Source organism: Tympanuchus pallidicinctus, unplaced genomic scaffold, assembly GCF_026119805.1.
Source record: "Tympanuchus pallidicinctus isolate F22 unplaced genomic scaffold, pur_lepc_1.0 scaffold8, whole genome shotgun sequence".
Taxonomy (NCBI): domain Eukaryota; kingdom Metazoa; phylum Chordata; class Aves; order Galliformes; family Phasianidae; genus Tympanuchus; species Tympanuchus pallidicinctus.
Window position 1 is genome coordinate 54,413,343 of NW_026294802.1, and position 27,585 is coordinate 54,440,927.

Sequence of the window (27,585 nt, forward strand, 5' to 3'; positions counted from 1 at the left end):
GGCGGGACCGCGCCTGCGGCGGCGCTGCGGGGGGCGGAGCTCGGCTGCTCACCCGGGCGGCGGCGTTGCCATGACGACCGCGCCGCGCAGCGCCGCCATGGAGGTGACGGGCAGCCGCTTCTGCGGCGACACCGAGCGCGGCAGGTGGGACCGGCGGGGGGAGTCGGGACGGCGCGGGGAGAGCGGTTCCGACCGCCCCTCTTCTCCCGCAGGATGGAGGGACGGGGCTCCTACACGCTGCCTACCGGCACCGAGTACCGCGGCGAGCTGCGGGACGGCGCGTTCCACGGGCGGGGCGAGCTGCTGTTCCCCGGCGGCGGCACCTTCCGCGCGGTGTGGCACCGCGGGCTGCCGGTGGAGGTAGGGCGGGCGGCACCGGGGGTCGCGGCCCGGGAGCCGCCGGCTCTCACCGGGCACCCAGGGACGTGCCTCGCAGGGGAAGTTCACTTTTGCAGACGGCCTCGAATACGCGGCCGAAAGGTGGGATTACTGCGACGGCTACGACAGGAGGTTCTACAGCGAGATCCGCTCGGGGCTCAGAGCCGCAGGTAGCGACGTGCGGGGCCGCCCGGCACGAGGAGGCGGGGCCGGCCGAGGCCGTTAGTGCGCGTCCCGAGCGTGCGGCGGGGGGTGCGGCCTGGCGCAGCGCCGAGAGCCGAACGGAGCGCGGTGTGCAGCCGAGGCGCGCGGGATTCGTCCCCGGCGCTGCCGTGCTCGGCTGGGGCCGCCGTGCCCTGCTGGCTCCGTGGCGGAGTCGCGGCACGGGGAGATGGGCGAGATCTTCTCACCCCGATCTTTCCGTGCATTTCTCCGTCAGCAAAATTGTCAGAACTTTTTTATAAAACTCGTTGTAAAGCGACGATGTTGTTTTTGTGGCAAACGCCAAGGAGACGTAATATTTCTTAGTTATTTTGAGCGAAGTCACAAATGCAGGTGGGGGGGGAAAACAGCCAAATAAAGCAAACCCTTTCTGGTTGTTGTTTCTAATTTAGGCATTTCTCAGCTTACCAACCTGGATCCTCCTCGAAAAATCCCAGCAGGATGTTACGACTGTGGTGATGGATTCTATAATCCTGAAACCAGAATTGTCACTGACTATGAGCTGACATTTCTCAGAAATGCAGGTATGAGAACTTCTTTGGCACTGTAAACCCCAGTCATGCACTTGTAGCTTTTAGGACAGGTGGTTAAAGCAGAGACTTTCAAAAGTGCTTTGGTTCTGTTATCGCCAAGCTAAAATATTTCTTAAATCTTTATTCTTCTCAGCTATTTATGTATCCCCAGAGTGGTACTGGTCACGTTTTGTAAAATTACAGTGAAATAATTGTATTCCCACTTAGTAATTTAATCTCAGGAAAATCTTCAATCTCCTCCATTATGATCTCAGGGAAAGGAATGGCAGTGAGGTGTGCAGCATTCCTCTGGACAGCTGGCAGGCTGTGTTGTGACCCAGCACAGGGCTTTAGCATCTGCTCGTCTTCAAGTGTGAGAGCAGCCCCTTTTATTTAAATGGGCTTTAGGGCTCATACGTTGCTAAATAGGAAACTGTCTTCTCACATTCCAGAGCTGTGTTTTGAGACAAATCTGACAAAGACTGGGTCTCATGGATCAGTCCCCAAATCAATAAACCTTGATGAAAATCACTTCTCATGAAGTCAAAAGGGAAGCATTACAAATAATATGCAAACAGAAGAACCCCCAACACCTGACACCAGGGTAACTCAAAAAGATAATCTGACCTGAAACAAGTGCTTTGTGTTCTGGTTATTTAAACTCTGTGTTTATCACCCTTTTCAGTACAGATACATATATATATAAATTATTTTTTTATTTTTAAACAAAAATGCTTTTCAAAGGAACCACCCCCCTCATTTTTTTCTTTTCTTTTCCAAATATCCAAATTACAAGACCTGGTGTTTCTAGAAGACAGAATGCTGCATTTTCAGCATGCCACAGTTGAACAATTTTGTTGCTTGGAAACTCCCTTTTTCAGAAATTTTACTATTTGTTGAAAAAAATTCTGCTCAGCTCTACTTTCAAGAGCTTTTGTGAGTGTGCACTATGATGTCGGAGGAGGGAAGTGAAGGGGGGAAGCTGAATGAATTGGAGATACCATCTGCTATAAAATATACCCTATGATACATGGCCTGTTTTATAAACGTTGAATAAAAACTGATCTAGATTATTACAAATGGCATTGATCCAAAATACTGGAATGCAGTGGGCCTACTGATGAGGAAGATAAGCAACATGCTTTCCAAAAACACAGGAACCTACACAGATTAGTACAGGAGGGAACGCCTTGGAATTCAATTTATTGTTTTTTAATCTGTTCTTTGAACTCATTGTCCTTGGTGACAATTATCTCAAACCCTACGAATTATATCAATCAATATTCACTGCCCAGAGCGGCGCAGCGTGCGGCCGGACGGCATTGCTGGAGATGTGCTTTGTGTGACCATTCCCTGCAAAGCCGGGACACAAAGTTAACCTTGTTGATGCGAGTGTGAAGAAGGAATGTGTCATGTAGGCCAGACCCTTCCTCTTAAGAACATGAACACAATTGAAAAACCCAGCACTTGCTCAACATCAGAGGAACACTTTCTGCCCCAGGAGAGATGATTCAGGGCACAAGGCCACTGTAGTTAAAAAAAAAAAAAACCTAAAAAAGCCCAGCTGTAAGCAGAAGAAACTGAGGAAGAGGCTGGAATGACAGGGAACAGATCCAGAATTACTCCATTATAGGTTGGGCAGGAAGGAGCAGGAAAACCTCCAGGCTTCCAGCCAAGTCTTGAAAGCATCAAAAGCAGATGGTAGGAAGCATTCAGGAAGTTCTTACAACAGCTTGACAGGTTTACCAAAACGACACTATCTTCCTCAGGTCTGGAAGCAGGCATAAAGAATACTCCAGTTCTCACCTTTCACCCTGGCCCTATTATGAAGCAATTTCTGATTGTTTCTTGGCCGTTTGGGAAACAGAGCAAGGAAGCATACTGCCTTGGCACTGACTTTCCTGCCAAACTGGCAGCACCCAGCTCTCATTCCAGAAGACTGGAAAAAAAATAGTCTCCATTTACAATTGCAGAGTTTGCTTCCACCACTTCTTTGTCAAGATGAGTGTTCGTAGAGTACCGTAGAGACTCCTATTAAATTTGGCAAGCTTTGCATTTCGCTAGCACGGAGGTCTGATCCTCATTTACTTAAAGAGCTCTTACTGTAAAGCAGAGCAAAGGCCCATCATGAAGATATAATCAGGCCCAGAGAATGAAATGACAGCAGCAGTTTTGTTATACTCTAGCAAAGTTTTCCAAATTCTCATTGCAGTCTTGCAGTTATTACTCCATCCCCAAACCTCTGTTTCCTTGGGGATGCTCAAATTTCTCTTCGTTCTTCATATGATCTTCAATCTTTTTTTTTTCCTCTAGTATTGCGAAGTACACAAAATTAGGCACATAAATAAGAATAATAATACTGGTTTGTAAGGAGATACACTGTTTGTTTTGAATAGGCACTGGGACAGGACTCCTGTTTCAGTCAGAGTGTTCTTTTTTTTTTTTTCTCTCCCAGAAATTGGTCTCCTGGCACCTCTGTAAGAGGGTTTAGTCAACAGAAAGAGAGGTGGATTTCCCAGTTTTTCAGGGGGAAGTAGGAAATATATGATGTTATGTTCAATGCAAAGCAGGTTGGTAAAAGAAGAGAAATGATTCAAGTTTTAGGACCCCTGAATATTGGAGAGGCCCATCATTTTCAAAGAGAAAATACTGTCAGAAATAGAAATCTTGTTCTCCGGAGGGAAGCACGATAGGAGATCGCCTGGGTCACCTCTCTTCTGATGAAAAGCAAAGATACTTCTGATGAAAATTGCCCTGTTTCTCCTGCAGCTCTCCTGATGCTGCGTTAAATAGTATGAAACACACTTTTGCTCTTTGCAATATGAGAAAATTTGTGCTTCTACTTCTGCGTTCCATTTTCAGGTTAAATTAGTACGAGTGCAGTGCATAGGGTGGCAGCTTTCTGCACTGCAGTCAGTATTACCTGAAACACATGCATCTCTTTGTATGAGACCAAGAATAGGAAGACACAAAGCCTGCCTTTATTCTATAACTCAGTCAGGTCACTAAACTAACATGCATGTTACTAAGAGCAGGATTAGGCCCAAAAAGCCAAGGCAAGTGCCCACTAAGAGAAAAGGTTTTGGTGCTGCTGCAGTCCCAAGCCAGCCAGCAATCAGCCTAGGATTTCTAGAAGCCTGAACATCTTGTAGAAAGCAACAGGAAAAGACCTGCTGCTTGAGGAATCATTAAAAGCTGAAAAGATCAAGACTCAAGAACATTATTTCATTCCAGTTTTAACAAGGCTGGTTTTAGACCATCCAGTTTTCCTTGTTTTTGAGGCTGACCCAACTCCACAGGCAAGATTGGAACACCTTGTAATTCTAAGCCTTAGTAATCATGGACTTAGAGTTACCTCCCACCATTAATGTGGGATGGAGGCCTGAAAGGATTTAAAAGCAATTTTTTCGAATTCAGCAGAGATGTTTTCCCCCACATCAGGCTTATCCAAGTATGAAAGTCCACGAGATAAATCTGCTACATTTAGGCTTCTTTGACTGAAATCTGCTGCGACCTGCGCCTGGTGCTGCCTGAGAAATGGAGACTTTGACTTGTGTGAAGAACGTGGAACAACCATAACCCGTCAGTAATTGCACAGGGCGATATTTCTGTACCTACCCTCATGCACCCCGAAGAGCAGGCGCACGTCTGCGTGCATCTCTCATAAACTACTGGAGAACTGGGCGCAGGGTGAGGACCTGGCAGTTTTTCAGGCCTGGAGTATTTCTGGAGAAAGACAGCAAGTGTAACTTGGAGTTGAGTGCAGTGCAGGGAAAAAAGGAAAAAAATAAAAATTAAAAAAAGGCTGGAGTTGGGGAGCACACATTGATGTTTCTTCGCTGTTCTTCTTTGAAATCACCACTCTGATGATGGAGGCAGGGGATGAGCGCTCTGATTCCAGGCGAGTCCCCAATCACTGCCTAAGAATGTAGGAGCTGTTTTGGCAGATGCCCCTATTGCTAAGGAGAGGAAAGCCCCAGCAACACACACAAGGGATACAGTATTTTTGTTCACATGAATTTAGCTTCCCATCGATTTAAATGTCTACTTACAACACAGGACCATTTAATCTTTTGTACATTTGTTTCTTTTTTATTTGACTTAAGACACTGAATTTAGATGAGGTTTGGTTCCTACATATTGAAACTCTTAAAAGCTCTTCAAATAATTGTTCTTTGGATACTTGTTAAGCTAAAGAAATCAGTTTTGATCGGCAGTAAAAGTTCATGCTATTTTAAGTGCAATGCTATAGCTATTTTCTGTTGTATATTTAATCATTTTGAATTATATGTCATGTAAAAGATTTTAGCTCTGGGGCATTTGCCAGATGGCTGATTCTGCATTTCACACAACAAAAGAAATAATGTTTGTGTAAAGCTCTTAAAAATAGTTGGTAATCAGTATATTCTACAACGAATAGGATCCAGACCTGTTTGAAGAAAAAAAAAAAAGAAAAAAGCACACAAAAAAACAGCTTTTGCAGAAATTAATTTACAGAATTTGGTCTCTACCTCTGAGCTCTGAACAAAACAAATGATGTCCATTATTTGCTGATTTTTTTTTAACATTTGATAAGTTAACTGAATTGTAAATTTTATGTATTTTTATGTTAAAAGGCAATTATTGCAATCCATTCATCTTTTTCCTTTGCTTTGGCTCACAAACTTATTTCTGAAAAAAGGAGCTTGTAAAATAGAGAGCCTATGCTACTCCCAATTTACAGCCATAGAGCATATGAATATGAGAAGCCTTTTGCCTTTCTTGCAACAACCAAAGCTCACATCCTTTCTGCATTCTCCCCTGACTACTGCTGACTCCTCTTTCTGGCCTCTTTTATTCAAATTCCTCCAAAATACCTTTACAAAAATATTTTGTCTCTCTGCCACAGAACTCAGCTTGCTTTCTTTACCCACAAGTCCATACAAATTGCACACAAGTCCATACAAATTCACCTTTTGGTCTTGTCTCCTCCACCTCCTGTATACCTTTTTCCCTTGCAGCTGGTCCCAGGGCAGTTTTGCTGCTCACACTGGTATAAATCCTCCATTCCCCAGTACATACTGTCCTGGCACATTCTCAATTCTGTGATACCAAAAGTCTTGAAAAATATTATGCTGAGAGGAAGGTTAGAAATTTTGCTGCAGCTCTTTAACGTGGATGTCCAAGTCTCTTGTCTACCAATTGTTATTTTTACACAAGTAGCTTTTGTCCTGATGTGAGGCATGCAGACCTAAGTAACGCTCAGTGCTCAACAAGTCAGTTGTTTAGGGACCTAAACGTTAGGAGTCAGAGATTGTTTGAATACTGATGCAGAATGCATATTTATTATGTCTTGCTCTGTATCAAAGTCTGTTCAGGTGATGGATGTGCTTGGAGACCACTCATCCATTTAACCAAGAATATATTTTTATATTAAATTTGGCTTAAGTGCTTTAGTATAAAACATACATAGATTAGACATAAACCGTATTGGTTCATGCTACAACCAGCAATGTAATACTAATAGTGGCATCATGGCACAAGTTACTACAGCAATTTCAGTAGCTGTAGCTTTTGCAGATATACCATTCCTTGTGGTTTGCTGGTCTGAAAATACTTATCATTTTGGAAACCATGAAAGTTTCGGTTCCAAACAGTGGCATGCCAAGAAAAACAACTTTGTTTGTGCGCTAGCCATCCGTTGTGAACCCGCTGGGCAGGGCATTCACAAGTCCTATAGGCACTCACATTCAGCCATACCGCTCACGTGCAAACAAGTTTTACAAGAGATGGAAAGTTCATTTTTGGGCCATTTTGGAATTACAGTAATTAAATGCAAGTGGAAGGGTGAGAATTTGTGGGTGGAAGCAAAAGTTAATTGAAAACATGTTTTCGTTTTCTTGCCAGCCTTGATGTTGGTGAGGTCAGGCGCAGTAAGGAAAGCAGTGCTAGGGACCACAGGGGCAGTGGAAATGAAAGGGGTGTGCCAGGCTGAATCCACGGCTGAGATGCTATCACATACGGCTGTGATTGTGCAGTGGAAGAACATGATAAACTGCACTGCGGGTGACGGGAGGAGTCAGGCATGAGAAAGAATTAACCGATACTGTTGTTTACAGCGGTGTGTGTGTGTGCTTGGCCCTCTACAAACAGAGAGGAAGCTCAGCTCTAGTTCAAGGATGGCCTATTGTAAACATGTGCTCTGATAAACCCTGCTCATGGGAAGCTGCTCAGACACCTGGCTGTGTCTCACAACCGCAGGCATGTGAGCCCCTAATGGAGGGACAATTTGGGGCACAGCTGCTCCCTCCTGGCTCCTATGGCAGCAAGAGTGAGCAAAGGGATGATGTGTGCTCATGCCTGTTCCCAGCTCTCCATCATGCAGAGGTGGGAACCAAGGATCTGAATTTTGGCACACATCAAGCCTTCAGTGTAGACAGAGCCTTTAAGACACCAGAGCCATGTGCACAATGCAGCATGAAGACCTAACACAGAGTCAGACCAAAGCTATGAAAGGCTTTTTGGGATGGACAGCGTAGCTGTTTCCCTCTATAAGCCACCAAGTTCCAATTTCAGTGTGGTGCATCGTTCTACATACATCCAGGTGGTTTCCTGAGAAAGCACAAGTTAGCAAATCCTGAAGCCTACAAGATGACACTGCTGTTTGCTGGCAGTCACACACTGTGGCTTACAGAGCCTCAAGACATCTCTCACAGCTGAAGTTTCCATAAGCAACACAGAAAAGCAATAGCTAGAATCAAGTCATTCTAAACTTTGCAATATACATTTAACTAGGAAGGTTAAATACACCTAAATTACAGTGTAATTTCAAGTCATCTCTCAGAAACACCCTGAAGCAAGCCCCAGCTTTTCAGCTTTTTCTAATCACGCTTCTGAGAAACACACGGAGCGTGCAGTTGGGGAAGTCACTCTGGCCTCTACTACACTGCTTTCAGACTGAACGTGGAAAAGTAGGCAGATGCTTCAGACACGTTCACTGACTGGCTCACCATGGAATATACCTTCCAGCATTTTGGACAGAATTTACTGTCACATGGACCTTTCCCTAAATTCAGTCAAAACAAGGAAGAGACCTGCAAAGCAACAATTGTTAAGAAGGACTAATACAAGAGGTGCTACTTACAGAGCAAAGTAGGGCCAGAACCCTCAGCTGGGTCTTAGTTATATCAAAATGCTCCATCGCAACTGATGCACAGGCACCTCGATCACAGCAGATCCCTGTGCCTTACACCCCAGTCAGCACTCCAGTACACCCAGTGGGGAACAGACACTGCTTTGGGGATTAGGCATGCAGGTGGCTACCAGGATTGGCTCCATATGCTTTGAGTCTGCTTAATGAAAACAGCTTGAATTAATTACTTAAATTAAAAAGGAGCAACCTCAGGTTGGGCTGGTTGAGGATCTGGTCTACAGTATTCAAAATCTGTGTTGTGGGTTGTAGAAAACTGATCTTATTTTTGATTGAGGCATACGGAAATAATTTGTGACATTCAGTCAATAGTTACATGTATTCTAGCAGTTCATCCATTAACGTCCAACTTTATCTTTCTCTGCTTCAAGATTTCAATTCAATGCTGTGATAAGGGTCGTTATATTTCACTAACTTCAGAGTAAATAACTTGTTGATGTTTACCACCTGAACACAGATAGAAGGGATAGCTGTAACCTTTTCAGCCAAGTCTTTCTTCTTTACCTTCAAATTTGACCATCAGTCCTGTTTCAGCAAAGTGTGTTCCCTGAATGTATATTCTACTGAGGACAATCTTACAAAACAACAAAAAAAGGATAAGCTTCTGAAGATAAATACGCTGGCACAAAATTCAAAACACAACACGAAGAACCCCATACCTCCTAATTGTGCACAGGCTGATAATTTACCACTGATTAAAGAGTTTGTATTTTTTTCAAATCTTTTTTAGAGGGAAAATTACTTCTGAAGGTGAAGATGTGCTTAGACAATCATATTAACATATTCAAACAATTGTAATTTGCAAAATAGTAATTACAACTCACTATCTGCTAGCATTAATCAAACTTCAAGGTTTAATTCCATTTTAAATATTGATGAAATGTGATTCTCCAATCTAACCCTGGTGTTGCAGGGTTATGGAAGCAGCCAGTGACAGAAAAAGAGGAACGTGTAGTTAACAAGCAGCTGCCACAAAGAAGGATCGGCATCTGTGATTTAAATTGTTAGCTGCACAGTCAGGTAGAGTGTAAAAAGGGTAGTCAAGAGGCTGTTAAGTCCATTGCTGCCAATTACTAACAATCAGGGAGGAGCTTTAAGACTTGTTCAGTACAATAAACCCAGTTTGTCTTGTTTCAGGGGTTACTACTGAAGAGGTTGCAGCTGCACTGATTCAAATAGCCCTAAAACTACAGTAATTATCAACCAGTCTTCTTTAGTGTAGCAAAAGTATGTTTTACCATAGCTTAACTCTTTACATTCTAATATTTCTCTGCCACTTCTCCCATAGCTGGCCCCAGAGCCATTCTGATGTCTGCTTTTGTGGTTCTAGCTGTGCTGGATCGGTGCTTTCCTTTCCCTTACCTACCCCGAGTTGTACAGCACTCTCGGGTTGGATGGCAGTGCTAGGATTTGCTTTAGAATATATTTTTTTAATATTTAGTCCTTACACCTATTATTCATTTTCATACATAAAGTTGACATCCATATAGCCCATTCAGTTTTTGCAGCTGATTATTTTAATATTGCATGGGATCTGATCACAGCATAAACACTGCGAGGCTGGGGAGGCTGAAGGCACAGCACAGTCTGCCTGTGCAACAAAAACAGTGCTGAAGGAAGCTAGGCAAACCAATGCTGTGCTGGAAACACAAAGCCAGGTGTAGCATCTGCCTTTCTCAGCGCCTGTAGCCTCGATGCTGTTACGTGACCACAACAGATTTCTCACTAGGAAGGTGGGCTGATTATTTCTAGTACTCAAGTGAACCACTTACATCATTACCCAAATATGAGCGAGATAGCAGTGATGTGTAGCATGTTTAAGGTTTGTTTATTCCTTCCCCATGACAGAAATAGACAAAGTTTCATTTCTATGCCATTACCACAAGCTCAGACAAAGTATTTTTTTTAGTCGGGGAGATCTCAGCTAAAACCACAGCTACCCGCACTGGACAATGTCTGTCATAGCCTGGGCTCACGTGATCGCCTCATTACAGAGCCAGAACACCTAGTGCATAGAACAAAAGCCAGCAGTTGATTACGGCTTTGATGTTGTTTTTAAGAAAGCTGAAGGACCACATTTGCATTCCTGCTGCAGCCATCTATGGAAGCTCAGCCCATGTCAGGATTGTGTGGTCTGCGAGTGATGTTCAGCGCTCATCTTGTTAATTTTCCTTTTAGCATATTTTTCCAGGATTTATTTTCTCCTGATTTACGTCTGAACAAGAAATATGCCATTAATAGGGTCAGTCAGCATCAGCAGTCCTTCGTCAGAGAGCAGCTGCTGTGCAGGGAGCAGAATGCAGGGAAACCGCTTGGGAAACATCCCAAGATCCACAGGCCTTTCTGAGCAGGGTCGTCAGGGAAGTGCTGCCCTTCAGACAAGGGACGAATGCTTTGGCACATGCTTTAGTTCAGCCTGCTTTGATCAGGATGCCAGCAGAGCTCCCTGGGAGCAGCATCTTGTGAGAAGTGAAACCTGCACTCAGCTCACATGAACAGAAAGGAGAAAAGGAAGGGGGGCAGCATGGAAAGGAAAGGGGAAAAGGGAAAAGGGGAACAAAAAGGAAAGGAGCAAAGCTGACCATTCAAAACCCACTAGAACAATCAGTAAGATTTAACTACATGATTGAAGACTCTTGTACACAAACCTAATTTGTCACACACTCTTCTGTTCACTTCTTAGATTAGCACAGCTCACTCCTTTTACATTTCAAATGCTACTACGTCACTTTAACCCAAAGGTACAAGTCAAAGATTTCCATGAGAATTTGACTCCTTCCAAGGAAGAGGCTTCATCCTTGATCTGTTCTGCCCTCACCCAGCAGGGCTCTTAAATGTGGAGGAGGTGGGATCCTGTGCTACACCAAGAGATGTTCTCAGCCCCAGCACCACAGCCTCTGCTAGGAACCAGCTCTGTATTTTTTAGGTAATAAAGGCTGCTATAAATCCTTAACACTGAGGTGAAAAGCACACATCACACACATCACCATGAGAATTTGTTAAGACAGCGGTAAATGCAAGCAGCAGCTCTAAAAATAAATACAGTTATTCTATTTTCCTTTTTCCAAGGCTTCCTGATCTACTGCACAGATCTGTTTTCCCCTAAACAAACACAAGGAAATGCTGTAGAACAGTTTTCGAAGACAGGACTGTTGAAGTCCCTGGAATTAAGACACCACAGCTTACGTTTGCCAAGTGACTTGTTCATAATCATACACAACATTTCTATTCCACCTCTGCAGGACAGCTGTTCTTTCCTACATTGTCTTTCCACACTATTGTGCTCTGAGAACGTGGCAGACATGAATCCTAACAAGGAACACAAGATGGTCTAACATATCTCAGTACTGTATCAGCTTAGTGACACCAATCACAACTTACATTTCAAAAGCAGCCCCATCAGAACAAGTGGAGAAGAACTCAGGCTTTGACTGTTGATTTTTCTGTGCCTTCGCTTTCCATAAACTGACAAGCAACACAGACCTGGTATTCAAAAAAATGCGTGTCTTCATTTCTGATCCTTTCTACATAAATCCTGCATGTGGCCGTAAAAAATCAATATATGTTTATACTCATACGTATGTGTAAATCTCACCTCCCCCCAAGTTAACCTTATCAAACAGCTGAGTAATGAGAATCGTTCCCGCAGAGCCCAAATCTTCCGCACTGACAAATTCCAACACAACAGCACACGACCTTTTTTAGAAACAAAAATAGGTTCTGAGAGATGCCAGTGGCTCGGAGTGGGGTTTGTTCTCAAGGGAAAAATTGTTTGAGCAGGACCCCAATAATTCAAATGTGCAACGGTGACGTGTGGTGATCTCTTTCTGTTCCTTTCAGATGATGAGGAGCACGAGTGGATCACCCGGAGCTGCCGCAAAGCTGAGGACGGAGCACTGGGGCAGAAACCTGGCCCATGAAAGCTGGTTTTGCTAGACAGTAACATTCCAAAGCAGGTGATGTGATTGACAACACGTCTGATTTGTCACTGCGTCTTACATCACCCTGACCCTCTACAGGAATGTAATCTTTTTGTCATCTCCGTCAGCATAAACAAAAATGGAAATAATCACTTAATCAGTCATGCTGAGAAAGAAAGCCATGAAAGAGAGCAGACTGCTCTCACAGCAATATTCCTGAGAGGTGTGTGCAGTACATACACACGTCATTAAGCCTGAAAACAATTTGTTAAAAAGAGTGCCTCAGATTCAGTGTTGAAGTCATTCAAATCCATCTTAATCAACATTATTTTCCCAGATTTTAGTTAGCTGTCCTGGTGAATTCCTTTCCTCTCTTTTTGCTCAGTACTTTGATATTGATTGATCATTGTAATAATGTACACCAGAGGTATTCTTTAATGACTGGTTTGCTAACTAGGAAATTATATCCATTTACTACGAACATTTGTTGAACTCTCCTGAAGCCGGAATTTAACAAAATAATAAAAGAGGAGAACTGGGTGGGTTGCTGCTTGATTAGTAAGGCAGAAAGTATTTAAAAAATAAAATAAAATGGAATTACATCATTTTCTGGATGTAAGTGCCAGCACTTCTACTTGCATTAACTTTATTTATTACACAAATAAGACATTTACAAAGCACAACATTAAAAGTATGTAACAAAACAGACATTGGTTTTACAAAAAAGTGCTTACAATTTAGTTTTAATTTTTAAAATAAATTAGTCTTGACTGTCCACTCGTTCAGAGAATTTTTTAACCATTGTAGCCAAGACATGCATAATTGCAACATGCTACAACAAAATGATTGGCTGACAAAACAAAACCAATGTTTCTATAGTTGGCATCCTACAGATGTATCACTGATAGCAGGGCAGGATTGAATCCTGCTCCCCGTCCAACCAGTGAGTTGTGTAAGCACCTTTAGCTGGGCGTGGGGGTTAACCAGCATGAGCCAAAATAAAAAAGAATTGGTAATCATCCCGTAAACCATTCCTATTTCAGACCCTCACCGTATTCAGATACCTTATTCAACTCAAGTGAAAAGCCTCTTGCTGCCTGTCTTCACTGGATTTTTGTCTGCAAAAGTTTTTGGAAATAGCAACTGCAGAAGTTTATTACGTGGAGTCTACGTTGCTGCACCAGAACCCATTTGGCAATTACTGAATAAACTAAGAAAATGGGAATGATTTTACTTTATTTTTTGCTTTTAATCTACAGACAGGAGATGAATGCAAATGACCTGAGATAAGGTTTGGTTCAGTGGCAACAGTCAGCATGAAATAGATCGTGAAACAATGTATTGAATAAATTAGAGGATTTCTTACATTCTTGGTACAGTTGAGTATTTTCCATACACATAATTAGCTCTAAAACTGCACAAGCTGAATTGCTTCCAGTTTTTTGCAAACAGTTTGGGCTTGATATAAACAGAGCCTGATTTCTGAATTAGCAAAGCTGCTCGTGGCTACCTGTGGGAAGCTGCCCTCAGCCCGTGCTGCACAGCGATGCTCCCCGCTGCGCCTGCCCTCCCCAGCCCATGCATTACAGCCACTCCCAACAGCGGCGTCCATCTCACAACTCGGACGTACAGTGTGATTCTCAAGTGGTTTGTCATCAGCAACTCAGCTGATAGTTTGCAGATATGTGTTTAACAGCCTCTCTTTCGTGGCACTGCTGAGACAGAAGATAAATACAAGAGACCGCTTTCTCCCTCAAAAAACCATTGTGGGAATCTCAAGCGCTGCGGGCCGTCAGGTCACCTCACAGCCTGAGGTCTCTCCTTCAGCCTCAGCTTGGACCTGTTAGCTACCCGTCTGCTAACAGCTCCAATTCCACAGCCTAACAATCACTCGAACGCACAAGCTCAAATTGAGGAGGAGTGGGGCCCTGGTGACCCCCGAACCAGCAGCTCTGTGCACACACAGCAACATGCAGGAAGCAAAGAGCTCTGCTCACAGCCCATGGAGGTGTGCTGGGCCTGTGCTCACCGCTACAAGCAGGGAGAAGGGACACAAACGCAGCACCTTGGGGCTGCTCCTGCCCAAGGAGATGCTGGGGAGCAGTGCCTCCTGCCAGGCCACGCACAGGGTGTGCTTGGGCACACACTGGGAGTAGATATTCACACGTCAGATGGTGACAGTAGCACTTTGCGGACCTAATTTCCTCTCTCCTTCCAAATGTTATTTCAGACTGAGAATGGAGCTGCTAGCTGTTGGCTGCAATTAGAACACTGGCCTAGCTGTCCAAATATTACAGCAGTCTCTCTTTTACATACACACACACACATACACACAGAGGTGTGTGTATGTATTTCTTTCAGGATATCAACACGTGCTGGTGTTCAGCTATTTCTCCAACCAAGAGAACTCGGTGCCCACCCAGCAGACGCAGTGTGAGCCAGTGCCACCAGCTCACCATGCAGGGCTGATGCTGGAAATTGATCTCCAGAGAGAAAAACACGAGTATCTACGGCTTGAATTAAAAACAAGTTACATAACTGATAGATTCCTGTCTTCTGCTCCTCAGGCACAGCTCAGTCACGTTACGCACTGACTGTGGCTCATTGCAGGCTTTCACATTCTCGGAAATGCTGCCTCCTGAAAGTAAGCAGCAAGACAGACCCATGTGCTCCCATGGAGAGGGGCTTTGTTAGCAACCTTGGCTCTTGGCTCAGTGCAAGCTGAGAAGGGCTGGCAAATGCTAGCTGTTTACTTTTTGTTATTACCATCAATGAAGTATCATTTCAGAGCTTTTTTCCTGATCTGCAGCCAGACGGCCGAGTACTTCCTTTGTTGTTGCCATGAGACTGCCCCAAGGGTGAGCCCCACACGCCTGCTCCTCCGTGCACAACCGGTCAGGACTGTGCCTCATCCAGGGACCTGGCAGGAGCAGCTGCCTTGCTCTGGTAAGGGATAGGGGTGAGCAGGTGCTGCCAGATGGAGGAACACGCATTGCCTCGCTGCTCTCAGTCTGCTGCCTGCCGGCCTCACTGCTGGCAGAACTTCCCTGGCTGCTCCCCGGTCCCTCCCTGCTCTTCTCACTAACTGAGCCCAGAGCTGGGCCCCTCTCCTGGGGTCCACGCCAGAGCAAGTCACTTCTACACATCTACTGGTGAGCTTCCCTTAAGGATTTCTCAGTCCCAGTGTATGGAGCACCTAAGAGTTTGGTGTAGATACATTCCCAAATCACCCATTCATCATCCAACATGACTTAAAGGAAATAAAGTAGCTTGTTAATAAGAAACGAGAATAATAACAATAAAAAGATTTGGCAAATGGCTGTGAGAGGAGAGACAGTCGGTGCTCTGAGAATAAGTCAGCAATTAAAACCTTCAGAGTGCCAAGCCTGGCTCTGCCACCGACCAACCCTACCACTCCTTTCAGTTCAGGACATCTCCATATCCCCTCCTATGAAATGGGGGGAACACTAAGATTTACTTACCTTACAGAGTGATCAAAGGGCATGTGATTCTAAAGCACTTTGAGAAGGAAGAAAAACTGCCTATTTCCAGCTGGCATCGTGTTTTCCACTTAGTGGAGTCACAGCTACCTGTGACTTTGGCTCAGGAGTCCTCCGTGTACTCTGAGTTGCTGAGCCAGAGCCCATTTCAAGTCTCACACATGCGAGTGTAAATGAGGAGGGATGTCCGGGAACCAACAGTGCTTCACTGGTGCAAAAAGAGAATCAGGCCAAACTGTGTAAATTCCTCCTTTCTTTATATTCGTGGGTGATCATCCAACCCCCCGTGACTCAGCGTGTACTGATGTGTTCACGTGCCCACGGCTTGGGAGCAAGGTTTGTAAGCACAGCAGTCACTCATTTGGGCTGTGTCTGGCATTGTCTTGGAGAGACTCACTGTCATTCTACAAGTCCACAAGAAACAAGTGAAAAATGCAACTCTGCACTTGACACACACATACACAGAGTGTTGCTGGAGAAATAAGAGTGGAGTTAGATGCTGGTCAATGGGAATAACCGAGAATGCCGAATCTGAGTTTCTCCTGCATGACTGAGAACAGTTGCCTTGGGCTGGACACTGCGTTTCAGCGACTGAGGGGCAGTGGTGCTGGGAGCGCCATGGGCAGGCGAGGAAGAGCTTGCGGAGTCAGTACTGAAAGAGGATGACCTGGGGGAGAAACAGGAACCAAGCGTTAGCTGCTTCCAGAGACAAGCGGCCCTCACAGCAGAAATGGGATCTCAGGGAGCAGCCAGGCAGCACGCACCCAGCTGAAGCAGGGCAGCCACCTTCACTGAGGGACAAGCTCTTTTGAGCCATTGTTGTCCCCAGTCCTGCTCCTAGAACAGAGCCTGCAGGGAACACAGGTTTCTGGAATTCACCATGGAAGGAATTGTTTGGAAAAGGAATTTGGAAGGCAGCTCTATGTCCTGAGAACCCAGTCCTGCAACATCTGCAAGCAAGCAATAGCATTTAAGTCACAGGAGCTAGCTGCTGCTGCAGAGTCTCTTTGAATGACAGCATCAGAACCGCATAATAATTCTGAAAACTCCGCAGTTTCTGTGGTGATAAAGTCATGATAAAATGATAGCACTCTGACCAAGCAGTAACCTTGCTGTGCCCCTGCCTCTGCTTGTCAAAACATAGCTCAATAATCTCTGGTTGCTGCACTAAACAGAAAGAGATGCTGAGAACTTCTAAAAGATGAAAGCTAAAATGATGCCAAAGGCTCAGCATTTCCTCAAAATGAAACCACTTAAATTGAGATCCCAAGCACATATGCAACAGTTCAGTAGCCTTGCCCCCAGATGAGCACTATGTAAGAATGGACAGATGCTGAGGGGCTCAACAGCAAAATATCAATGCATGTTTCTTAGTGAGACGTTGTGAAATAACATTCCGATTCATGATACAGTAACAGCCAGTTGTTATTTTTTGAGCAATTCTGGAATTCCCAAGAAATGAACCTTTCCTGTTAACTCATGGAAAGCTGTGCAGACAGAGAGCCAGCAGCACTGGGGGAAGGGAGAACCGGGCACAGAGGAGCTCAGGCAGGAGGTCACGAGACCCCAGGGCATCTCAGCACACCACGACATTGTGGGGCATTCAGTGCAGAACGCAGTGGTGCCATTTACCGACAGTCATTCTAAGGCCACCAAAATGAAGGAAACACAGCCAAGAGCCGGCGGCTGCCAGATCACAGAGTGCTGCTCACAAGAGCCAGCGGTGGCACTGATAGGACACAAAAGCTGCTGCTACAGGAGGAGGTTGGCCCCAAACCGGCAGCATTACCTTCTCGCCCCTATTCGATAGCGGTCCTTCCATGTCTGCTTTGAGGTGCACTGGAGGAGCCGTGTAGGGAAGTCTACAGTGCACTTGTCCACACTGTACCTGACCTGTGGAGGAGAAAGGCCTCAGCCCCGTGCCCACAGCCAGCCCCACAGCGCGGCCTGGCCAGGGGGCTCTGAGGGGACATCGCCAGGCTGGGGCTCGCCAGGGCCCTGTCCCTCTGTGGGGGGTGAGGGTGAGGAGAAGCTTTGTGGGCTCACAGAGCCCAGGCGCTCCGTCCCGCTCGCCCTTCTGCCATAACACAGCTCGCAGGCGCTCCATCATGGCCTGGCGGTGAAACAGGCAGCCTGCGAGCGGGCTGCTCGCTGTGGAAAACACAGGAAGGCCTGCAGCGGTAACGCCAAGGAGAGGAGCTCTGTGGGGCCCAGCTGTGCCCCCCCCGGCCCCGCACTCACTCTCAATGTATCCATGCAGTGTCACCATGCGGGCCCTCTCCGGGCTGCTGAAGGGCGAATAGTGGATGTCCTCGGCGAGGGAGGAGGGGATGCGGGGCGGGGGGGGCCCCGAGGGCGGCACCGTGTGCTGGGGAGTGTGTTTTTTATGGCGGGCTCGGCAGTTCTGGAACCAAACCTGCAATGAAAGCAGAGGACACTGAGGGAGGAGGGCAGCGGGCTGAGCTGCGCTCACACACGGGGAGCCGTCGCCTCGCACACAGACCCACAACAGCCACCTCTGCAGTCACAAAAGGAACCGTGTGTGGAAATGCCCACACAAACACCGCGACAGCGTCCGCTGGTCCCACAGCGTTTCACTGCAGCTGAGAAATGCCGGTGGTGCAGGAGACAGCCCTGCTCCGTCCCACCGGCAGCCACGACTGTGTCTCACTGCTGTTAATTAAAGCAATGGTTTGGGGTTACGCCCTAGAACTAAAACATGAGTGGAAGTTTTTCCATGCCAGTGTGGTGTTTTCTTTCTTAAGCTTTAATTTCTTTAGGAAAATTGGGAGCAAAATCCTTCCACAAGTCACAGCACGGAGCAGTGCCCTGAGGCCACGCAACGGCCACAGCAAGGAAACAGCCACAAGCGTTTGACAAATCGCTTCCTGCTCAAAGCACCTTCAAAAAACAGCCCATAAAGAATCGCCCTGCACGTGGGCTACTTGATCCCGTGCTGAATGAAGAGTCTCAAGAATGGAGGCCCGAGCCAGGTTTTTACACGTTAGAAAGTTAAACATGTCTTTGGTAGAAGAGCGCTGGATGATGCCCACACTTTGCCTTCATCCCACACCCCGTATCCCACACCTGCATCCCATACCCTGCATCCCACACACCGCATCCACCTGTATCCCATGCCTGCATCCCATGCACTACATCCTGCATGCTCGCCCACGGCCATCCCTCACCTGAATGACTCTCCGACTCAGCCCCGTCATGTCTGCGAGCTTCTGAAGAGTTTGTGCATCGGGGTTGTTGTCCTGAGCAAACTGTGCCTGCATGACCTGGCAGGTGGCAAGGAGAGGAGTCAGCTTGCAGCTGATACCGCAGCCCTTCCCACCCCCAGCCCAGCCCCACTACCTGCAGCTGCTCAGCGGTGAAGGAGGTGCGGGCCCTTTTGGCTGGCTTTGGCTGGCTGTCCTGCTCTGAGGGCACGGCCCCCTCCAGTGTGATCCCATTGCCTGCGAAAGAGAAGCCCAGTTTGAGTTCAGTGCAAGGAGCTGAACAACAGCCGTGTGCCTCAAGCGTCCCTCAGTGTGCGTAGCAGTGCTGGTCTGGAGCTGCATGGGGCCACTGAGTTCTCCATCGCCAAGGGCAATGCTGACCCTGATGGGTTTAAAGTTGAGTAGCAGCAATGTTGTGGAAGATGTAGAGAATTATGGATGGGGAAAGGGAAGTGGGAAGATGGATTCTGAGGTCAATTGAGCCAGCCCAGTCTCGTGGTCACCACTTGGCTGCATGCCCCAGCAAGCAGCCCAGAGGAGCCCTGCCTGCTGCTGGGCACACCAGGACCCACACCAGGTCACATCCCCATTGCCTCCATCACCTGTGTCATTTCAACAGGCTCCTTGCTCTTTTCCCTGGCCCCAAACCTCCCTGACCTCCTCCTGGGCCCTGAGGCAGCAACAGCAGAAGCAGCCCCTTCCCTGCAGCACCACTCTGCATGGTACCATGGCCCAGGGCAGCAGCCTTTCTGCAGAGAGATGTGCTGAGGCAAGCCTGACTGTGCTCATGCAGCCATGGAGCCACTGGGGGAGAGGCCAAGGCCAGGGCCAGGACCAGGGCCCCCACCCCATACTGGGGTCTGCTGTGAAACCCATGCACTGCCCAGAGGAGTGATGGATGAGGGAGGGTGCATGCATGGGGCTGGCGCTCGCCCCGCTCCCAGGATGCGCCTGCACACCACGGTGTTTGCTCTGCAAGCTGGACAGGGTTGTGATTGTCTTGGCTGGAGTTGAAGGACTTTCTCATATAGTTTGACTTGTTCTTTTAGGATGATGAATGGGACTCTGACTTCAGCAACATCTGTTTATTTTTCTTGTGTGTAAAACCTCATGTGCAGAAGAAATTGCTGGGTAATTACTGGAGGGGGAAAAACGCGTGGCCCTTTAACTCTGCAGCAGTGCAGCTCCCCAGAGCCTTCCCATCCCCTCCTCCAGCCAAAGGGCATGGGGAGGTGGGCACCTGCCTGGGGACACTCAGCCCCTGTCCTGACACTACCACAGCCCCTTCTGCAACACAAATCTCAGCCCTTGGGCAGGGCCAGGGCACTGAAGGATCTCACAGACAGGCCCAGCCATGACCACAGCTGCAGCCCCGCAGCCCCACACTCCTCCCAGACCCACGGCCCCTCCTTCCATGGCCTATGCCCTTCAAACCAGCCAGCCATTGGAGCCTCCCAGCCCAACAGGGCACACTGTTTCCATCCTCTTACCCAAATGCTGTAAACAGAAACACTGATTATTTTCATGTCAGGTTGTTAATCACTTCCACATGCTGCACAGGCTGGGACGTGGCATTGGCCTCCCCACACCCGTGAAGCTCTACTGAGTGGCACACAGGCAGGAGCTGCACTCTCAGTGCAGAGGGTCCCTGGGCACTTCCCTCAGCATTTCTGCAGCTGCACAGTATCTCTGTGGGCAGTGTTCCTGCAATCCAGCCAAGCACCAGAGAGGCAGGCAGGCCCTCTGCAGCCCTGCTCCTGTTGCCACACAGCCAGCCACAGCCTGAGAATGTGGGGCAGGTTCCACTCTGGCCCAGCCCAGTGATAACATGATATGGCATGGCCTCACAAACCCTCCAGAGCCACTTTGTTCTGAGCACCACTCAGCCGCTGCCCTGCAGCCATGACACTGCATGACCTCATGGCACCGGCAGCAGTGGGATGCAGTTTGGAATGTGAAAGCCACTTGCAGCGCATCCCTGGGCGGGCAGGGCCAGTGGAAAATGATGGGAAGGGTTTGTACACCCGCCAGGTTTCCCACCTTCTAGATTTATTACTCGCAGCCTCCAAATCCCCACGGCTTTCTGACCCACCACATGTGGCAGTGAGGCACAGCGGTGCGGTGGAAGCAGGGCCGGGTCCGTGCTCAGCACTGCCCTCAGCACACGGCTCTGCTGCGGGACCCTTGCATGGCCAGCGCAGGAGCAGCTGCTCTGCAGGCACCATCCCGCTCTCCACACATGGAAACAGCCCTGGCCCCTCGCCATGGGCGGCGATATCCCCGCGCAGTACCTGGGCCAAGGGCGGTGTTGTGGCCACGTACCATTTTCTGCTGCTCGCTTGAGGTTCTCTATCATGGTGTCATAGTGGATCCGGCACAGCACCTTCTCCTCCACCAAGCCGAACTCCTCGCCCGTGGAGAGCTGCCTCTTGCAGGAGAAGCAGGCGAAGCAGGCCAGGTGGTAGGCATTGCCGCGCGCCCGCCGCACCCAATCACTGGCGTAGATCTGCCGGCCGCAGCGGGCGCACTTGGTACCAAAACGGCTGCAGGAGGAGAAGACACAGCGTGAGGGTGGGCAGCAGAGCCTGAACCCCCCCGAGCCCCCTGAGCCCACACGGAGAAAGGGTGGCAGTGAGAATGCCCCGGAGCTGCTCGCAGGCAGGGATCTCCAGCACAGGGTGCAGCGAGGGCCGAGCTGTGTGAGCAAGCGCTGAGGTCACGCAGTGCAGTGAATCAGCCTCCAAGTTCACGGGCTTTTTATTTTGATAACAGGCAGTGTGACACTCAGATGGAAATTCTGTTAGAGCCATTTTTCCCCTACTGCAATAAATCAAAACGTGTTTTCTCCTAACACATACAAACGTATGCATCTGCTCTTTCCTCCTACAAGGAGGTCTCCTCGCAGTGAGAAGATGATGATTGTGCTCGGGTTTATTTATGCTGGGAACTATTGCGGCGGAATGAGGAGGTACCGATGCCGCCCCATCCCCGCACACCAGCGGCTCTGCCTCAGCATCTCAGCACCGCGCTGCCGCCCGGGCACAGCCAGCCTCAGCTTCTGCTAACACGGGTGGGTGCTCAGTTCGAGTTTTATTACTGTTAAAATAAATAAACACACCAAGCAGCGAGCAGTGGGGGGAGGCGAGCATCTCCTCCAGCACCGCAGAGCTGATGCTGGCCCTGACACAGCCCTGATCTCAGCCACTGAGGAAGAGAAAGGTTTAAATTTTTCAGCCTGACCATCGCTGACCAAAAAAAAAAAAAAAAAAATCAATCCCAAAACCTGGACCAACAAAAAAAAGCTGCTTAAAGAGGACATTTCTGAGCTGAAATTATACAGAGACTTAGCTAAGAGACTTCGCTAATTTACTTCAGATGGGAACATTGTAAACTGACTTTGTGCCAGCTCACTTATATAAACGCACAAACAAAAGAACTGTATTAATTTTTTATTTAGAAGTAGAAATCGTTCCTGTAAGTCGAATTACTTTGAACAATGTGCTATATAAACAGTCGTATTTGCAGAACGCTCTCAGTCAAGGGGGCAGGCTCAGAGGAACTAACGACACGTGGTAGTCGCCTGTCCCCACTTCCATCACTCCCTGCTCCGAGCGGGCAATGCAGTGTGCTGGGACAGGCACGGCCCGCGCTGCTACTGGAGAGGATGGCTCAGAAATGAGACCCTGCAATGCACCGAGCTGCTCCTGATGCCGGGCAGTGAGAGCCCCGTGAGCCCCGTGCAATCAGCAGCTGCAGGGCACAGAGGTGGTCTGTGGGGCTCCCGCTGCCCGCCTGGCAGTGAGGGGACAAGGACGGGGCCGAGGACGGAGCCACGCTGCAGCAGGATGCAGCCCAACTGGTATCCCTGCTGGCAAAGCTTGAATTCACAGCCCAGGCATCGCCACCAGCCCTGGCCCCTTGCAGGGTTTGGGGCTGGATGAGCAGGCACTGCCAGCTCTCCGTGACAGGAGACAGAAAGCAGCATCAGGCATTTCCAAGGAGGAATCACCCCATTCCACCACCTCAGGGAGGGTTGCAGTGCTTGGGGCACAGGAAGGCACCCGGTGCCACAACTCCCAGCCCTGGCACCCACTCCTGCCCACGAGGTCAAGGTGAGGGCCACCCAGGGCCATCCACAGCCCCAAAATCCCCATCCCTTCCTGGTGAGCTCCATCAAAAGACCCTAATGCAGCCCCAGCAGCAGCAGCTCCCAGAGATCACACAGCGATGCAGAAGACCAAAGCAAGCCCATCTCCACACCGAGCCACAGCTGTGCCCAGGCTGGAGCACCACCCTGCAGCACAGAGGAGAAAGGTGGCAGAGGTCACAGTGCCACCAGCCCACCTGCGGGCCCTTGCTGTTCCAACCCACAGGGATGCACACCAGGGCTGCTGTCCACACACGCTGTCTGTGCCCCGGGCAGCCCAGCACGGTGCGGCATCCCAGGGTCACACCAGGAGCACACCAGGACCCGGCTCTCTGCAGCCGTGGGAGTTTGGCCACAAGCAGCCCTCGCATCGCCTGGGAACACTGTGTTCCTCCAACGGAGCTCCACGAGCTCCAGTTTTAATTTGGTTCTCCTCAAAGCGCTGGAGCCCTGGATGCCAAATGCAATTATTTGACAAGACACAGGAAACAGCAACGCTTGCTCAAAAATGCACGAAGCCGTGGAGCTGCCGCAGAGCCAGCACTTACACAGCTTCACACGTGCAGGGAAGGGCTGGGAGCAGGAGGGGGCACGGGGCAGCGCCTGCGGGTGGCCCCGCGCTGTCCCTCGGCATTGGCACCGGGCAGCGATCCCCGCATGGCTGCATCCACCCCGGGAACTGGCAGCGGGGCTGTCTGCTCCGCTGTTAAAAAACACATTTCATACGCAGCAATACAAAGAAAGATAGAAAGACAGAAAGAAGAAAGAAAGAAGAACAAAATAAAAATAAAATAATAATAATCATAACAAGTCTAAACAGTCAAATTTGCGCTTTGCCAAGCGCTGCGTCCCTGCTGTCTGGGGATCTGCAGGGCAGTCCTGAGAAGATCGGCGCCGTCTCGGAGAGGAACCCGGATGGGGTTCGTCCGAGGCTGCAGCCCGACCGCCGGCGGCCCCGACCCGCGACTCCCTCATTGCGGCTCCTGATCGCGGCGCTCCTGGAGCCCGGCCCGACCCGCCAGCAGCGGGAACCGACGGCGGCGGCAGCACGGATCGGATCGGCTCCGCTCCGCCGGGCCCCGCGCCGCATCGTTTCCCGCACAAACACACACACAAAAACGAAATCATTTTGTGCTACAGCCAAAGGCGGGGCGCGGGTGCGGAGCTCCCCCCCAGAGGCACCGGCCCGCCGTGCCCACCTCCGCGCTCCGCTCCGGCCCCGCGCTGCGCACCGCCGTTCCCGGCACAGACGGTTGTTTGGGGGCAGATCTCGTTCCCCGCATTTGCCCATAGCCAATTTCGAGATTCGGTTCGCTGCTTTAAAGCCGTCTTTGAAAACGTCCATCCTTTCAAAATATTAATGAAATCAAAACGATTATTAATTAATGGAAACGCTGAAAGCGCTCCGAAGCAGCGAAGCGGCACCTCACAGTTCCCCAAACGTCCGTGGATGCGGGGGGGATTCCAGCGGACCCCGGAGCCGGCGGTGCGCACATGACGGCGGCACCGGGACGGACGAGCACGGGACAGCCTCACCGTAAATAATAAAAACAATAGTAACAACAATAATAGCAAAAACAAATAATAGTTAAAAAAAAAAACAAAACGTTGCGGAATTCAGCAGCGCGCTCCCTCGCAGCACAGCCGCCACCCGCTCCGTCCCGCAGCGCAGCCCCGCAGGGCTGAGCATCTCCTGCCCGCGGCTCTCTCTCCCTCCCGGCACTCCCGCACCGCGCCGGGACGGGAAGCGCCGGCGCTGAGGGCTGTGGGGCGACATGGAGCCCCAGCGAAGAGTTGGGGATTCCTCCACCCCTCGCGCCGCAGTTTCTGGAAGAACGCGCCGTGGGAGGTTATCACCCAGAGGCGATCACCGGGCTGCGGCCCGACTGCGGAACGCCGACCGCGGGGCCGCGGCTCCGAACCCCGCGGTGCGTCCCTGCCCGGCGGCCCCCGGCCCCGCCGCACACCCGCCCGAGGGCTCCGCGAGGCCGGGAATTGTTTCGGTTCTGTACCTTTCCGACACCAACGACACTTCGGCTTTTTTTTGGTGCTAGCCGGCATAAAAACGGTTTTAGAAACCATTCGGCCCCGCAGACGGCCGGGAACACTTCTAAAAGCAGGGCCGTACCGTCCAGGACAATGCCCCGCGCCGGTTCCCCCGCACCGCGGTCCCGCACCGCAGCGGGAGGCGGGGAAGGATCCCCGGGCGGGGCCGCGGCCGCCCCCGGCTCCGTTCCTCCCGCAGCCCCGCGCCGCCCCGAGCAGCAGCTTTGCGGCCCGGCAGCTTCGCAGCCGTTTCCCGCAGGGACCGGCCAAGGACGCCGCGCACCCCCCCCGGCCCGGCTCCTACCTGAAGTAGTCCATCTTGCAGAAGATCTCCTTGTTCTTGATGTAGCAGCTGTGCTGCTGCCGCAGCGAGGTCCGGCACACGGAGCACTCGAGGCAGCGGACGTGCCAGATGAGGTTGTTCACCTGCGGCGGAGCGGACAGAAGCTGAGACCCGGGGCCACCCGCAGACGCCCCGCCGCCCCGCCGCCCCGCGCTCACCTTCAGCAGGTACCGGTCGAGGATCTCCAGCCCGCAGCTGGAGCACACGTTCTTGCCGGCCGACGGCGTGGAGGAGGAGGACGAGGACGGCGGGGAGCAGACGGATGGCGTGGAGGGGGTGCTGGGCGCCGAGCGGGCGTCCTCCTTCTCCAGCGCTGCGGGCAGCGGCTCCCCGTCGGGCTGCGACTGCGGGCACAGCCCCGCGGGTATCCGTCAGCCGCGGCCCCAACGCTCCCGACGCGATCCCCGCCGCGTCCCGACCCCGCATCCCGCACCGCTTACCATGGCGCGGCCGTGCGGGTCGAGGCAGCGGGCGGTCGCTTTGGGCAGCGGCTCCGGCGGCATCACCTTGCGGGAGAGAGCGGGAGAGGGCGGCTGCGGTTCCATGCGCCGGGCGAGCGCGGGGCACCCTATATAAACCGCCTCAAAACAATAAATAAGAACTTTCTAGTGGCCATTTAAATCCTTTGCAACAAAAGCTGCGTCTCTTTAATGAAGCAATTTGAATGTGGATTGAATTCTCTCCCTGCCTGCACTTAACCCGGGCCTCTTGAAGTAATCGCTCGGTTCCCATGCGAGCCAAAGCGCTGAAAAAAACCCACAAACTACCTGCAATTAGAAATTGCCGTAAATGCCCGAGATAAGAGGTACCCAGAGTGTCAATTCCGGCTGTCAATCAGGGAATCCATCAGGCCACCCAAAGAATTGCAAATTTGATTTTTTTAATGGTAGTAATTAAAAATCGAAATTCTTCCCCCTCTCCCTCCGCCGAGCGCGAAACGCCCCAGAAAGCGCCGGGATGCGAAATCCTCCCCTTCGGCGCGGGAGGCGGCGAGCGACCCCCGGGCCCGGCCCGGCCCGCACCGCCCCGCACCGCACCGCCCCGCGGCCCCGCGCCCGGCCCCGACGGCGCTCACCTTGTCCGCCTCGGTGCCGGCCGGGGCGCGGCGGCCGGGGCCCCGGGGCTGCCCGCCCTCATGGCTCCGGAGCATGGGGCGGGCGCGCCCCGCTCCGCCCGCCGCCGCCGCCGCGCTCCGTGCCCGCGGGCGGCGCGTCCCGGGGCCGCGGCAGGAAGGGCGGGGAGCCGCGCCGGCCCCGCTCCCCCGCCGGGGGCGGCCGCGGGCCGGGCAGGAAGCGGCGCCCCCCCGCCGCGCCCCGGGGGCCGCCCGCCCCGCCGGGCCCCGCTACCTGCGGCGGCCGCGGCACCGCCCGCGGGCGCGGCGTAGGGGCGGGGGCCCGGTGCCCCCTCCCGGCCCCGACGGAGCGCACGGACGGGGCCCGGGCTCGGGCAGCGCCGCCGCGCGCGGCCCCGGGAGCCCCGCGCTGAGCACGGAGCCCGGCGGGGCCGGGGGATCGCACCCACCGCCGCGGTGTCGCGCCGCCCGCCGCTGCCCGGGCTTCATTAGTAACCTGATAATTCCCCGGCAAAGCCCCAGCAGCGGTTCCACCATGAAGTAATTGTAGGACGGTAACGTGAGCTGATGGCGGCCGGGGATGGATCCTCGCGGTTATTGATTCTGACAGCTAAATTGTTAACCGAGGGGGAAATCAGATGAAAGCCATTTTAGAATAAATACGAGACATTAGGTTGAAACGCTGAGGTTCTAAGCAAGCCCTAGCAGAGCCCCGGAAAGCCGAGCCGAGGCCCGGCAGCGTCCCCCGCCCCACCGCGCGGCTCAAACCGCTCCCGCAGCTCCACCGGGAACGCGGAGCGGCTCCTGAGGACGTAGAAAGGCCGGCGGCCCTCCGTGCTACGAGAACCACGCCGGTCTGCGATGGGCGCAGCGCGGACGGGAGGGGCTGAGGCGCAGCGCTGCCCGGCTCGTGCTGCCCCGTCGGAGCGGCGGAGGCTGCAGCCCGAGTTTCTTCGCTGCCCGCGTCAGGGCCGTGACCGTGCGCTGCTCGGGGAAAGCACGCGGCCCGGCTGCCCCGCACGCGCTCCCTCC

The 27,585-nt window shown here is 50.9% G+C and overlaps 2 protein-coding genes across 2 annotated transcripts; one reads left to right on the top strand and one right to left on the bottom strand.

Annotated features, from left to right (window-relative positions):
* Positions 1–44: 44 nt before the first annotated feature.
* MORN5 (MORN repeat containing 5) lies at positions 45–13,588 on the top strand. Its single transcript, XM_052668694.1, has 6 exons — positions 45–144; positions 213–360; positions 437–548; positions 993–1,124; positions 12,142–12,257; positions 13,265–13,588. The coding sequence occupies exons 1-5, from the start codon at positions 71–73 to the stop codon at positions 12,219–12,221; spliced, it is 546 nt and encodes a 181-aa protein (XP_052524654.1). The 5' UTR covers positions 45–70; the 3' UTR covers positions 12,222–12,257; positions 13,265–13,588.
* LHX6 (LIM homeobox 6) lies at positions 12,827–26,654 on the bottom strand. The gene is made up of 10 exons (XM_052668693.1): positions 26,557–26,654; positions 25,922–26,062; positions 25,640–25,825; positions 25,443–25,564; positions 21,268–21,488; positions 19,082–19,182; positions 18,910–19,005; positions 17,963–18,137; positions 17,511–17,614; positions 12,827–16,388 (listed from the first exon to the last, which is right to left on the bottom strand). Exons 1-10 carry the CDS (start codon positions 26,629–26,631, stop codon positions 16,368–16,370), a joined length of 1,242 nt encoding a protein of 413 aa, XP_052524653.1. The 5' UTR covers positions 26,632–26,654; the 3' UTR covers positions 12,827–16,367.
* Between the last annotated feature and the right edge of the window lie 931 nt (positions 26,655–27,585).

Bases quoted from the DNA above. Each gene is read 5' to 3' on its own strand.
- MORN5 (XM_052668694.1), top strand. From the start codon at position 71: ATGACGACCGCGCCGCGCAGCGCCGCCATGGAGGTGACGGGCAGCCGC. The intron at 549-992 runs GTAGCGACGTGC...TTTCTAATTTAG, and splicing joins CTCGGGGCTCAGAGCCGCAG to GCATTTCTCAGCTTACCAAC. The intron at 1,125-12,141 runs GTATGAGAACTT...TGTTCCTTTCAG, and splicing joins GACATTTCTCAGAAATGCAG to ATGATGAGGAGCACGAGTGG.
- LHX6 (XM_052668693.1), bottom strand. From the start codon at position 26,631: ATGCTCCGGAGCCATGAGGGCGGGCAGCCCCGGGGCCCCGGCCGCCGC. The intron at 19,006-19,081 runs GTAGTGGGGCTG...GCCACCTGCCAG, and splicing joins TCACCGCTGAGCAGCTGCAG to GTCATGCAGGCACAGTTTGC. The intron at 17,615-17,962 runs GTGAGTGCGGGG...TCTCCTCCACAG, and splicing joins ACTGCATGGATACATTGAGA to GTCAGGTACAGTGTGGACAA.